Source organism: Odontomachus brunneus, unplaced genomic scaffold (genome assembly GCF_010583005.1).
Source record: "Odontomachus brunneus isolate Ranch 3 - 2012 unplaced genomic scaffold, Obru_v1 Obru_scaffold_130, whole genome shotgun sequence".
Taxonomy (NCBI): Eukaryota; Metazoa; Arthropoda; class Insecta; order Hymenoptera; family Formicidae; genus Odontomachus; species Odontomachus brunneus.
The window spans coordinates 253,668-266,572 of record NW_022639580.1 but is presented as its reverse complement, the minus strand read 5'-3'; the positions used below and the strand labels follow the sequence as shown (position 1 = coordinate 266,572).

General features: G+C 49.0%; 1 protein-coding gene across 12 annotated transcripts in view; it reads right to left on the bottom strand.

The window, feature by feature from the left end:
- LOC116849987 (protein daughterless) overlaps positions 1–11,473 on the bottom strand; it is a 196,021-nt gene extending 184,548 nt beyond the window's left edge. For 11 of the 12 annotated variants that reach the window (XM_032827729.1, XM_032827731.1, XM_032827730.1 and 8 more), the window contains exon 1: positions 10,145–10,355. In XM_032827729.1, the coding sequence (XP_032683620.1) occupies positions 10,145–10,226 (82 nt within the window). In that variant the 5' untranslated portion in view covers positions 10,227–10,355. Of the gene's footprint in view, positions 1–10,144; positions 10,356–11,083 lie in introns of those variants that run through there. The other variant, XM_032827737.1, reaches the window with a different exon arrangement.
- Between the last annotated feature and the right edge of the window lie 1,432 nt (positions 11,474–12,905).

Below are 12,905 nucleotides of genomic sequence, written 5' to 3'. Positions count from 1 at the left end.
AGGGGGGGGGGGAGAGGGAGAGAGAGAGAGAGAGAGAGAACGAAAGGAGGGAGGCAAAGAGGGGGGAATCGTCCGTTGCGCCGTTCGGGAGTAAACGGAACAGCGAAGGTGTATTTTGTGGAGGAGAAGGCTGCCTGCCACGCGACCATGGGGCCCCATGGTGGGGATGTCGGCGTGCCAAGAGGCCCGCGGGACCAAGGCGACTGTGGGTCGAGGGGGAGGAGAGGGTGAACGTATGTGAGGGGCGAGCGAGGGCGAAGAGGAGGAGAAGGAGGAGGAGGAAGGTGGCGAGGCAAAGGGGGAAATGCAGCAGCAGCAGCAGCTGTCGCTGCCAGTGCCCCCCTTCGTGTTACCCTAGAAGGGGCCCACTGGAGGACATTGGCGCAGACCACGGGGGCCCCAGTGCATCTCAACCTGCCGCTCACGACAATCGCACGTTGATACTGTCTCACGTTCTCGCGGAGCTTCGCCGCGTGACACGATCCTTTCCTTGATTTGCGTTATAAAATAAGAGTTTCTTTTTTTTAAACGATAAATCGAAAATTATAAAATATTTTCAGGTTTGCGTGAAAGAAAGACGCATGAATACAGTCGCTGATGTTATTTTCCTCTCTGAGCTAACCTGAGGAATAAGTTTCAGAATGATGGCAAGCCGAAAATCTGAGCCGCGGGCATAAAGTATACCGACGTATCGACGCACGACGGTTGCGCGCGCGCGGACAATAAATTTCGATATAAACGGTCACGTCAGTATGATCCAGTTTCGCATCGAACACTTGAATTTAATTGAAGTGTTCGAGAATGTGGGTTAAACGCGAGTTGCATCACGCTCGTTGGTAAGCGTTGCACGTGGCGACGTTTACCTCTCGCGCGCACCCAGAGGTAGGTGCACACGGTTCCTTAACATTCTCGAGCGTCGCACAATCCTGGACCGAGGAGAAGCAGGCGAGGAGAAGAGATCGGAGAAGAGATCGTCGCTCGTGGCGATTCGTGGCGAGTAAAAGTACGACCGGTGAAAACGGGAGAGGCGTGCGCGCAAAATTGCGTGTATAAAAAAAGAAGAGCGGGAAAGGGGGAGAGGGAGAGAGAGAAAATCCAAAGTGGCCAGAGTGCGTGCGCGCGCGTGCCACCGTCGGCACGTGGCGTACACGTGTTCCGGTTTCTCTTGGTCTCGCTCGCACTCACCGGCGACGCTCTCTACGCGACGCTCTTGACACGCGTGTTCATTCACACGGCGAACGACGGCACGGCAGGACAACGAGGACGAAGGTCCGAAGGCACGAGGAGCGAATCTTGGTGGTCGCCCTCCGGGGTGTACATTCAACAGGTGATCTCGCGGCACTTCCGACGCCATTTTTGCTTCCGCGACGCCGCGGCGCGAGGAGCCCGATAAAACTCGAGGAACTCGAGCTGCGGCGCGAAATTCTCCTGCTGTTTGCTAAGCGCCGCGGAACAAAGTTCGATGGGACGGAAAGAATATGCGCGACGCGACTCGCCGAATTGGCTCGACTCGAGAGTTGTTTCTCGTGCGTCTTTGTTAATATTTGACGACGAAAATTTCCTGATAGGATAGCGACAGAAGACTAGGTCAAATCAGAATGAAAATTAACCTTAATAAACCTAAATGGCACATGAGATGACATGTGCCTCACTACATGAGAGGAAGAGAGAGAGAGAGAGAGAGAGAGAGAGTGCATGTGTCTCTTCCAAGCCACGTTCCGTCGAGAACGTTCCTCTCTCGGACGGGGACGCAACAGTTTACCCAATTAGAAACGACATTCCTCCGGATTTCGTGATTCGCGCGCGCGGGCCATTGAACGTCAGAAGGTGACGTCGCGCTCGAGGACAGTGGCACCTGCCAAAAAATCGGAGCCCCTTTTTCGAAGCCGGGCGCCAGGAGAGAGCCGCCGAGTGCACATTTGTTCGAGCCCCGGTCGCGTGGACGCGCGCGTCGCGCACGCATACACGGGTGCGTACAACGTGCGTGCACGTATGCGCCATCGCTGCATGTGGGCCAGACTTAACGAAATCTGGCCAGATGTCTATTTCGAACGTGGCGCAGGTCGGTGCCGTCGCCGCCGCCGCCGCCACCGTCGTCGTCGTCGTCGTCGTCGTCATCGCCATCGACGCCAAAAACGCACGGATGCGTGTGCGTTTTGCGCACATGTGCGTGCATACGTGCGTACACGGTCAGATTCTCTCTCACTCTTTCTCTCTTGGATTGCACGTGCCCGTCGGTGCTTTACAGGTGGCATCGCACCACCTCCTTCTCTTGATTTTTGTCGTCATCCGAGATACATGTGGTATACGACGCGCCTTCGAGTAGCAATGTATTAAAGAGTACGTGAGATAATGCGTACGGAGGATGTATGGGGAGAAAGGGGCGATTGCAATTTTCATGTTACGCACGGGAAAAGAAATCTCAGCTCGTGCAGCTGAACAGAGAGGGACCAGATTGAAATTTGCCGACGTGAAATGATATATCTTTGTCATTGAAAACATTTGTCTGAACATTCAGCTACATTAAAACTCGGTTGCAATAACGGAGAACACGATTGACTGAAAGTGGAAACCTCCTAAAGGAATTTTCCTGTTTTCTACAATCGAGTTCTTCATCTGGTCTCTACGCGTACCAAGCAACGGAAAATTCAGTTACACTAACGGAATTGTTTCTTCCGTGCGTGAAACCTAATCTACAATGCGCTATTTGTTTCCTGTTTCTTGTTCTCTATCTTCCTTTGGCTTAAGGTTTGCGGTTCAACTCAAAAAGAGATAAAAAGGAAGAAACAGGAGGCGAGCACATTGTAGATCAGGCTTGTATGGATCGATACTAACATTCGTTCCAAAGCTCTTATTACTGTGCGACTTCGTCACCAACGAATAAAATTGATTAATATTGAAGGTAATATTGAAGGTGTTTCAATCACATGCAATCGTATAGGTACGAAAGTTCACTTTACACAGCAAGATTGATTTCGCGAATGATAAATACACGCGTTAGATAACCGTCGTATGAGTAGAATTGCCGGCTTAGGTTTATCCCACACGTGTGATCGATGTCAAAGAGATCGACATCGGACACCAAAGGATAAAACACTACAGAATATATTACGTTACGATGTATTTCGTCGCGCGCGACAGTAAAACACAGTTGAGAACCGACATGCCTACGCCAATGAGGCAAGGGGATACCAGGATATGGTGCTCCTTGTAGGGTGGTGCTTTCAGCTGGTAAGAGACACGGCTCTCTAGGAGGACGATAGGTATTTGTCCTCGCGGAGGACGCCGTTCGATGCGTCGTGCAGAGAAGATTTTCAAAGACCACGAAACTTTTCTTCTCTCGCCCACTGTCAATCTCGCAAAAGACTTGTGTGTCTTTCTCTCTGCTTCGCCCTCTCTGGGCGAACACACGTCCAAGTATTGGGAATAAAAGTCTCGTAATTGGAATGTGTGTTAGACGAGAAATTAAAGAGTTCACACGTGAGCCCTCAGGTATCGGACGTACGCGAAATTGTAAGGTGTTCATGTACGTGATCGGGAACGATGTATGAGAAGAGCCGTACGCGGATCATCCGACGTCTTTTTTATCGCGGCAAGCTCGTTTCTGTAACCCAGTTCTCGCCGCGGCTAATGGACTTTTGCTCTTCTCCACGGAGCATCGCAAATTTGCGGAGAGGAAACGGGCGAGAGGGCGGAGGAGCAGGCGGGAGGGAGAGAGGTGACGGGACGAACAGAGAGATGAACAGAAAGGAGCTTTGAGGAACGAACGCGAACTACGACTGCGAGAGGGAGAGAAAGAACGGCGGAAAGAAACGGAGAGAGACAGGGAGACGAGTAACGAAAGCGGGAGAGTCGCAGGGCGAGAGAGAGAAAGAGAGAAAGAGGACTCTGGAGTGAGAGTTTCACGCAGTGGCAAATTCATATCGACCATAACAGGAGCGAGGCGAATGGCGTATACGCGGTTCGGTAACGAGAGACTTGCATTAGTCAGAAATTCTCGAGTGGCGCGCTCGTGTTTTCCACAAAAAGCCTTAAAATGTCTTCCATTTTCCGTCGTTTGTTCCTCGTTCCCCGCCGTCCGTTGTTTTTAGCCACCTAAAGTAATGACGGCGAGAGATCGACTGCATACGCGCCACGCGAAGGGGGATCTCGCAACACCCGCCCCCGCACTGAAAAAGAAAACTTCTCGACGCGTTACAGAAACTCTACAGACTCGTCATTAAGGTCGCGAGTACTTGTACCTACGAACTTTTTGGAATTCGCAATCGCGATCCAGGAAACGTTTTGTGAAGTGACAAGAATTCTGCGCGACGTTTCCGGAATGATCTCGTAACTCGGTGTACTACTAATGCGATTACACATTTTTGCCGCGATAAGGTCGATATTAATAATAACGAGATAATGCCATCGCCGCCGCCGCTTCGACCCGGGATTCGCGTGACCTATCGACACCACTGCGTGCGTACGCTCGTGCGTCCGAGGGAGACAGAAAGAAAGAGATACACCGAATAAGAGAGGGAGAGAGCGACGAAGAAAACGCGAGGAAGAGAGAGGAAGGGGAAGAGAAAGAAAGAGAGAGAGAACGAGGGAGCGAGAGAGAGTTGAAGTCGATACAACGAACGAAGAGGGAATGATCCTGATTGGGAGAATGCGCGGCTGGGAGGATGCTCGTCGGCGGGGAAAGGGATCGAGTTTAGGGCGACGGACGAACGGAGGGTCGAGGGCGAGAGGGGTAGAAGCAGATGCTCATCGAGTCCCCCGCTGTAAATGTAGATTATGCCCGCCCTTAATTTGTGTGCGTGCCATACGTATGTGTGTGTGAAAGAGACAGAGAGAGAGAGAGAGAGAGAGAGAGAGAGAGAGAGAGAGAGAGAGAGAAAGAGAGAGCGCACTCTGGACTTGGCCTTTCCTAAGGAGAGGATTGAAAAGCGTCCAAGGAAACCGCGCGCCTGATAAAATTCGCCGGAATATATTTATAACCGCGATATTGCTATCTCCTTCGTGGAGAATCATCTTTCGCGTGTGCATCTTGTGTAAACGCAAGCGCACGCAATGTTGCACCGCTCGCCGCTGTATTAATAAACGCAACGACGGACGGACCCCGCTGCGAAACGTATCGCGAGGGCTCGCGGTGAAATTAAGTCGACCTAATCGCGGATAATCGCACGGTCCGCTTTTTTATCGCGTTGCTTTCTCGCGCTTGTTCGCTCGCGAATTATATTGGCGACTAATATTGTACATTCTCCAAGTTTTTTTCTTCTTTCTGTAAAGCAAAGTCTAAAACGCTTCTGAGACGAGAGAGAACACATTGTACACGCGCTCAAACAAACTAAAACATCCGCGCTCCATTTGCGAAAACAGATATTCTCAGTTTCCCACGAGAATGTAATTCTTAATTCTTTTTATTAAAATCCGTCACAGACCCAGGCGGGAGAAGAAACTAGCATTTTAACGAACTTCGATAATCTTGAGATCGCGTGGCGTCGCGATGCTACATTTTCCCGACATCGGCGGAAGATGACGCACACCCTCCCTCCATATTTTAAGTATGTGGGTTTTCGACATGAGCCACACACATTATAAGTTCGAGGACGTGCGCGCGAGGCGCGTGCACGGTAGACGAAGAAAGAAAAGACCAAGGAGGAGGAGGAGAAGAAGGTGGTAGTGGTAGTATATACGGGAGTGAAAAAAAATGGAGAAAGAGAGAGAGACGGAGCGAGAGGCAGGTGCATCACGGTGACACTCCCTCGATAATTCTCCAGAGAGAGAAAGAGAAAGAAAGAGAGAGAGAGAGTGAGAGAGAGAGAAGGAGAGAGGAGAGAAAGACGAAGGTAACCGCGTTCGCTGGAGAAAGAAAAAGAGAGGAGAACCTAAGTCACGAGTGTTGTGTCTGGAGCTCGTTTATGGTCGTTCGCTTAAACTCTCGCTCCGAGGAAGGCGAGTTTCGAAAATGGCGCCGTGGGGTTCGGCGGACCCCGAGCGGAATGTTTCCTCGGCCGAGCAGGCCAATGTATGCGACGATACACGAGATATCTCACGATCGCGGGCGAAGTTTCGAAAACGACGCTGTGGGGTTCGACGGACCTCGCCGCGTGCGGGATATGTCACGTCCGGGATGGACGACCTTATTTCACTCGGGAAATAATACGCGAATTTGATAAGAGACGGCACGCATCTCCGCGCGACGCACGCGGGAATGCATTTCCTCGTGTGCCCGCGACAAAAATTACTTGCCGGCTATAGAAAGAGTTGAAGAAGCGCGACTTGAGCGACCCACTGATCAATGGCGTTCGCCATCATACGTGAATCACAGTTATATGTGTGTGCGTGTTTGTTAAACTATATTTTATCGTGCTCTCGCTACTTCCTGAAACAAACTCCGCGTCCAGGTAGATTTACTCGTGAGTCACCGCGCGATAATTTTAGACCCGATCGGCCGCTACATTCGACCTGTGTTCTCCCCGCATTACGCGTAATTTCAATCAGATTATTTTCGTGCGGCCGCGAATGTTTACCTTCGCCGATGGATTCTCCAGAATGCACCCATCCGCTAGCGGCGAGATGCAACACGGGATAACTTTCGAAGCCACCCCCGTCGCCGTTTTGACGTCGCGACGCCACCGGATTGTGAAAGCGCGGCCGGACTATAAATTGTTTGTTGTTCCGACCGCCTTTGGATTACCTTTGTTTTATCGTCTTATTACAGCGTTGAGCATTAAAAAGATATATATGTATAAAAGCGTGTATATATATATATATATATATATATATACACATATGTGTGTATGTGTTAGAAAGCGTCCACGCGGAGTGCCGCGAGAAAGCTGGAAGGTTCACCGTGACGAGCCTTTTCGACCGAGAAAGGATTAAAAGCGGGCGCCGGAAGTATTTTCAATAAGTAGGGTGGATGCTATTTTCGGATACCCTTGCACTTGAACCGACGCACCCTCGACTCTAGGACACTTGGAGATCGAGCGCAAGGGATGTTGTATTGAGAACAGCACAGAAACAGTCTCACTATTAACGATACAAGCGACAAATGACAACTTGACGAATGACAATTTGTCGTTTATGTCGTACTTACTCTTTCATCACATTTGTGCGTGAAAAAAGAAGTTTGATGAAGCAGATTCTAATGAAGCATGAAATATGAGCGATTCCGAAATTCCGATTGAAATTTTCTGTTCAGGTCAACCAGAAATCTGGACAATGTAGACAAAATCCTGATGACTTTATTAACCGGAATTTCGAGACACTTATATTTCAGCAGAAATCGCTTTATTTGACCGAACTCTGTTTATATATTTGTATACGAAAAAAATATAAAAGTAGTAAAAATTACAATACAATTTTAGTCGAGAATAGACTGATACTATTACGAAAATTGTAATAAAACATAATAAAAGTGACCATAAACATGATAATTTTTACTGCACTTATAGTAATTTTTACTATGTTCATGATCACTTTAACTATGTCTTATTATAATTTTCACCATGGTGTCAGTCTACTTCTAAAATTGTATCATAATTTTTACTATAATATTCTCTTCATATGTGATTCACAGTATTTTCTGTAATATTACTCTTGATAACGATTAACGATATATTGTTTGTATCGCGTTTGTACGCCTGCTCATGCAGAGCTCCTCCGTGTCTTCTACGTTCGCGATCGAGCCGGACTGTTTAGAAAATAGCGAATAGAGTAACCGTGAATTGGAGGCTCGCGACCGTCGTAATACGGTTCGTTAAGTGTGGCACGCAAAGTAATATGAGCCTTAATAAACGACTCGCGGCGCAATACGGCCCCGCGAGACTCTTTAGCGCGAAACGACAATCGCCGAGATTAACGGGCCGAATCGGTCAATTGTCTCACAGTTATCAAATTATGGAGAAACCGGACACGGCGAATCTGAGAGTCGCGCGTATAAACCGTTCAAATGTTTCAAACGAACTACCGCGATCACAGCGCGACGGTTGCGAAGCGCTTCAAAACGTTTCACGCCAATATCAAAGCAGCGCAGAGAACAACGTTCGACGATTTGCTGGCAGAGTTTAGCAACGCTACTTGATATAAGAATACGCATTAATAATCTCGAGATATTCGATAAGAGATCGGCGATACGGCTAATCGTGTATAAACAGCTGGCCGTGTTCTCGAATACTTCGAAAGATTAAATCAAGAGCTCGCTCAGACATCGCTACGAGACATCGGTCCTTTTCGTCAACTTATTCGTCACTCTAGGAAATTTTATGAGCGGCGCAATGCCGCAATATAAATTATATTTAACTGAATAGCCGCTGTGCGTTTCAAAGGAATAAATGGGAACGCTTCGGACGAGGCGTCTAAAAGGCCGTTTTTGCGGTCTCCGGGTTGCTCGGCTGTGCGCCGAACTTAGCCTACGAGAGGGCTACAGCACCGTCGTCTTACAAACAGCGTCTCAAACCAAACAAACGTTTGAGACTCAGTTACCAAGTATGCCGCGGACTCTGCCGCGCAAATACACCTCTCGCGTGCGCACGCTCTCCTCTGAATCGTAATTTCGAATCGCTTTGTGCGTCGCGGGGCGCGATAATTAGCACGGGAATTATCTCCGCGGATCTTTAGAGGTGAACCGCTGCCTCGAGAAGTGTGTCATAGCGCCACGATATAATTCCGCCTAGTCTAAATACACGAGAATACGTGCGAAAGCGGATCGAGAGGGATCTCGTTTACTTCCACAATCGTTACGGCCCTCTAAATGAAATTCTAATCTAAAACTCGAGGAGCGATCCCGGCGAGGTGAAGAAACCGGATAGACTAGCGGGACTCTGACTCGAATTTGACACGTGCCACGGCGATCGGAAATCCACGGAGGATGAGAACCTCTTTCGAGAGGTAACGCACGACTCCGCGGCACGCAACGGCGCATCCGTGGCTGCTCCTCTGGCAGGTGTATGAAGCGAGAAATAAAAGAAAAACGGCGCCCGCGGAGGCTGACTGCCGAGAGGGAGAGGGAGAAGGAGAGGAAGAGAGAAACGGAGAAAGAGAGAGAGAAAGAAACGGAGAAAGAGAGCAGGCTCGCGAGAAAGAGAGAGAAAAAAGATTCGATTTATGGACTCTTGCATTACATCCGAGCGATTAACCACTAACGATTTCGTACCGTCGCCGCCACGACGTCCAGGCACGTGGTGCAGACGTACGTAGACAGAATCAAGCCGATCGTCATTCTCTCTCTCTCTCTCTCTCTCTCTCTCCCTTTCTATCGTCAATCTATCGGCGACAACGGCATCGCGACGGTAACTCGTCTTTCTCTCTGGGAAGCCTCCCCGTCGGCGTTCACCCTCGCATACACACGAGCACGCATACGCATACATACATACGTTCGCTCACTCCATGCACACATATACACACACACACACACACACACACACACACCACATACATACACATCGCTCTACCGTCCACACTGTTGCACATGACAGCGGCGGACATCTCTGTAAACGTGTCTAGGTTATGTCATTCGTACTCCGGCACGGTGTACGCAGGCCAGCGAGGTCCCGCCGACGGAAAGAAAACTGTGAACGTAAGCGATGTCGACGACGACGGCAATGACAATGACAGCGACATCATCGCTGTGAACGACGACGTCGACACCAATGACGGCGACACGACGAGGATAACGAAGAGAATACGGGGAACACGAGGCAGAGCCGTTGCTCTCGCGTTAGTCGTCGCCGTCGACGGGGCAGCACTGTCCAGGGCACTGACAAGCGAACCAAAACACAGAGAGAGCGAGCGCAGGGTAGTCGAGGCGGCCGACGGAGACGATCGTCGAACGCGCGACTCCTCGCCGCGTTCGCAGACTCCATCGACCGAGCGAGGCCGCAAGAGGCGGACGTCGACGACAACCTCGACGTCGGACACTCCGTGAACACGCGTGCACGGCCTTTAAATACGCACACCGCTCCGGATAATACACTAGACACACCAGGGAGAGAAAGAGAGAGAGAAAGAGAGAGAAAGAAAGAGAGAGAAGGCACAGAGAGTGGGACAGAGACAGAGAGATGTCCGTCGCTTTATTTTCCACAGGGGCCACGCACGGCGCACGGTCGCGATATCTCGTATGCGCGAGAGACACGGCACTTGGACGACGCACACTCACCAGGCTGCTTATTGGCGATCTTATTGAAGCAGTTCTGAAAGACCTCGTAGAGATGCATCGGCTCATCGTCGCTGGCCGCCATGTTTTCGCACGAGACGTGAAAACGAGTGGACGTCCGTGGTCGAGGCGAATGGGCACGGTTTCGCGGTGCGGCCGCGCGCGGAGCCACCCTCCTCCCGCTACGGTCACCCACACTACTGAAGTGTACCGCTTCATGGACGCGGCTCTTATATCGCGCAAGTAGCGCCACCGTGCGTTCGCACCCAACGCCGGCGGCGATGCGCGCGATCTTCGATTCGACGCGATCTTCCATCCCGTAAACACAACGAACTCCGAGCGCGACTTCGCGTTTGCCTGTTTTTATTTTGATAATCTCGGGTAAACATTATTCTCGCGTATCACGATTAAGAATTGCGTTTGACTATCTGGCATATTGTGTCCCGAATATACAAACTATAAATCGTGGATTTGTTTAGCTAACGTCACGTGCGTCTTGTTTGAAGGCAATTTTCTTTTAAGCACGATTGTCAGTTATCGGGATTTCATAAATGAAAAACTTTGGAGGCTTTCTCTCTCTCTCGTGTCTACAATACGCGAAGTAAGCTTGGCGTAAATATTGGAGTAAGAAATACAAACAACCCAGACAATGTCCAAAATCGAATCATAAGACGTCTTTAAAACATCTTTAAGACATCTTTAAGACACGTTTATAAGATATTGTCTTAAAGACGTCCTAAACACGTCTTATGACTCGATTTTGGACATTTGTGCTGGCTGGGAATTTATTGCGCTTACGTGCTAAACGAAATGCGAAATAATTTATTTCTATTTCTTACCTTAACTTATGCCAAGTTTACTTCCGCGTATTATAAACGAGTCTGCATATTTATCCGAAGGATGTATCGATAAAGTCACTGTCTGTTGTTATTGATTACTCACCGATTGGTTCCTCGATGAGTGGAAAATATAAAATACTGCTATTTAAACTCCAAGCTGCCATGACTCGTGTAATGCTTCGCTCGATGCTCTCGGTGAGTTGCTCCTCGAAATGTCCACTTTCGTGACGACTCACGCAGCACAACTACACTGTCAGTAGTCCCGACGATCATATGCGCGCAAGATTTGTTCAAAAATGTCAATGGACATAACGTGACGTCAGGATCGCGCAATATTTCACTCCCGACAGATCGTCCCGCAAAATGTCTGACGACTCCTCGCGACAAACGCGCGATATTCACTTTCGGCAGTGCCACCGATACGCGCGCGATTTCTCTCATGGATCCACAACGTGAATGCCGTCGTTCAACTACACAAACGTGCCGCCATAACATGGCGTGATCGGGCGACATCTCGGCACTGCACAGGCGGATTCGCACTGATACTCGCTTCGGGCCGCCATCTATCGACGCCTCGTCACGACGAACGCGCGAGATTCATTTTTGGCTCTTCCCATGATGCGCGCCCGAGATTCTTTCGATACAGAACGCATCGGCGTTCGCGAACTACAAAAGTGCTGCGACAATCGGACCACATCTCGGCACTGCCGACACACGGATTCGCGTCGATACCCGGTCGACATCTACCGACGTCTCGTCGCGGTGAACGCGCGAGATTCATTTTCGCCCTTCTCGAATAATTCGCGAACTTTCGATTAGTTGAATTCGCGCTATGTCTCCCCGAACATGAACTGCGCAGTGATTTGTTGCGTGACCAATTCGCAGCGATTGAGTTTCTCGAAGTATCTCGATCGCGCAGCGCTTCACTCGGCATTCCCGACAATCATAGCGACCGTTACCCGAATATCACATCAAAGACAGTCTAACCATGTTTCGCTATGATAAACATATGAGATTACTTTTCCCCGCAATAAATAATGTCCGTGTGAGATCCTTTACGCGAATCTAAAATGAGAAATACAGCGATGTGATCACGGGATCGTCGTAATGGACGCGATATTTTCACTCAGCGCTCTCGGCTCGTACCCGAATTTCTTGTGGTCATCCAACGAAATCCTTACACGACAAATGCGCGACGCTTACTTTCAGCACTCTCGATTACCGTACGGATACGAGACTTACCTCGGGTGAGCCGAAATCGCGTGAGATGCGGTACGGTTTAACGAACAAACGTGTCACGACCCGTCTCGTCCAACCGACTAAGCTAGTAGACGGTTCTCGAATTAAAGTATCTGTTCCACGTACAGAAAGTGTAGCGCAGTGCAGTTAAATGAAACAGCCAATAATTTACATACAATTTATATATTGAAAATTTTATAATTCAAGGCGGAGGATATTGCTCGAGATGCTCTTAATATGCGAAATATTACGATAAACGAAGTCAACAAAGAGTAATCGATGATTATATACCACGATTGTTACACCGATCATTTGTATTACTGGTAACTCAGATCTGCCAATCACGAGTCTCAACGGAGGTCACGTGATTATTTGAATGTAGCTTGGTGTCGTTTTGCATGAATTCGAAAGTGAAACGCGACCGCGACGCGTTCGTGATATCTTTCCGCGTGTCGAAAGTGTATTTCGTGCGCGAAGGAGTGTCGAATTGTATGACGGGCGATCATTTAAATCAGTGCCCGGAATTATTTCCACATTTCGGGCAGATTTCAGAGTTAACGCCTACTCCCTACTAACTACACACACCACACACACACACACACCCCAAATATTTTTTTCCCCAATAATTTTTATTTTTATAAATAAACATTTTTTATTTGTAACTATATATATATATATATATATAT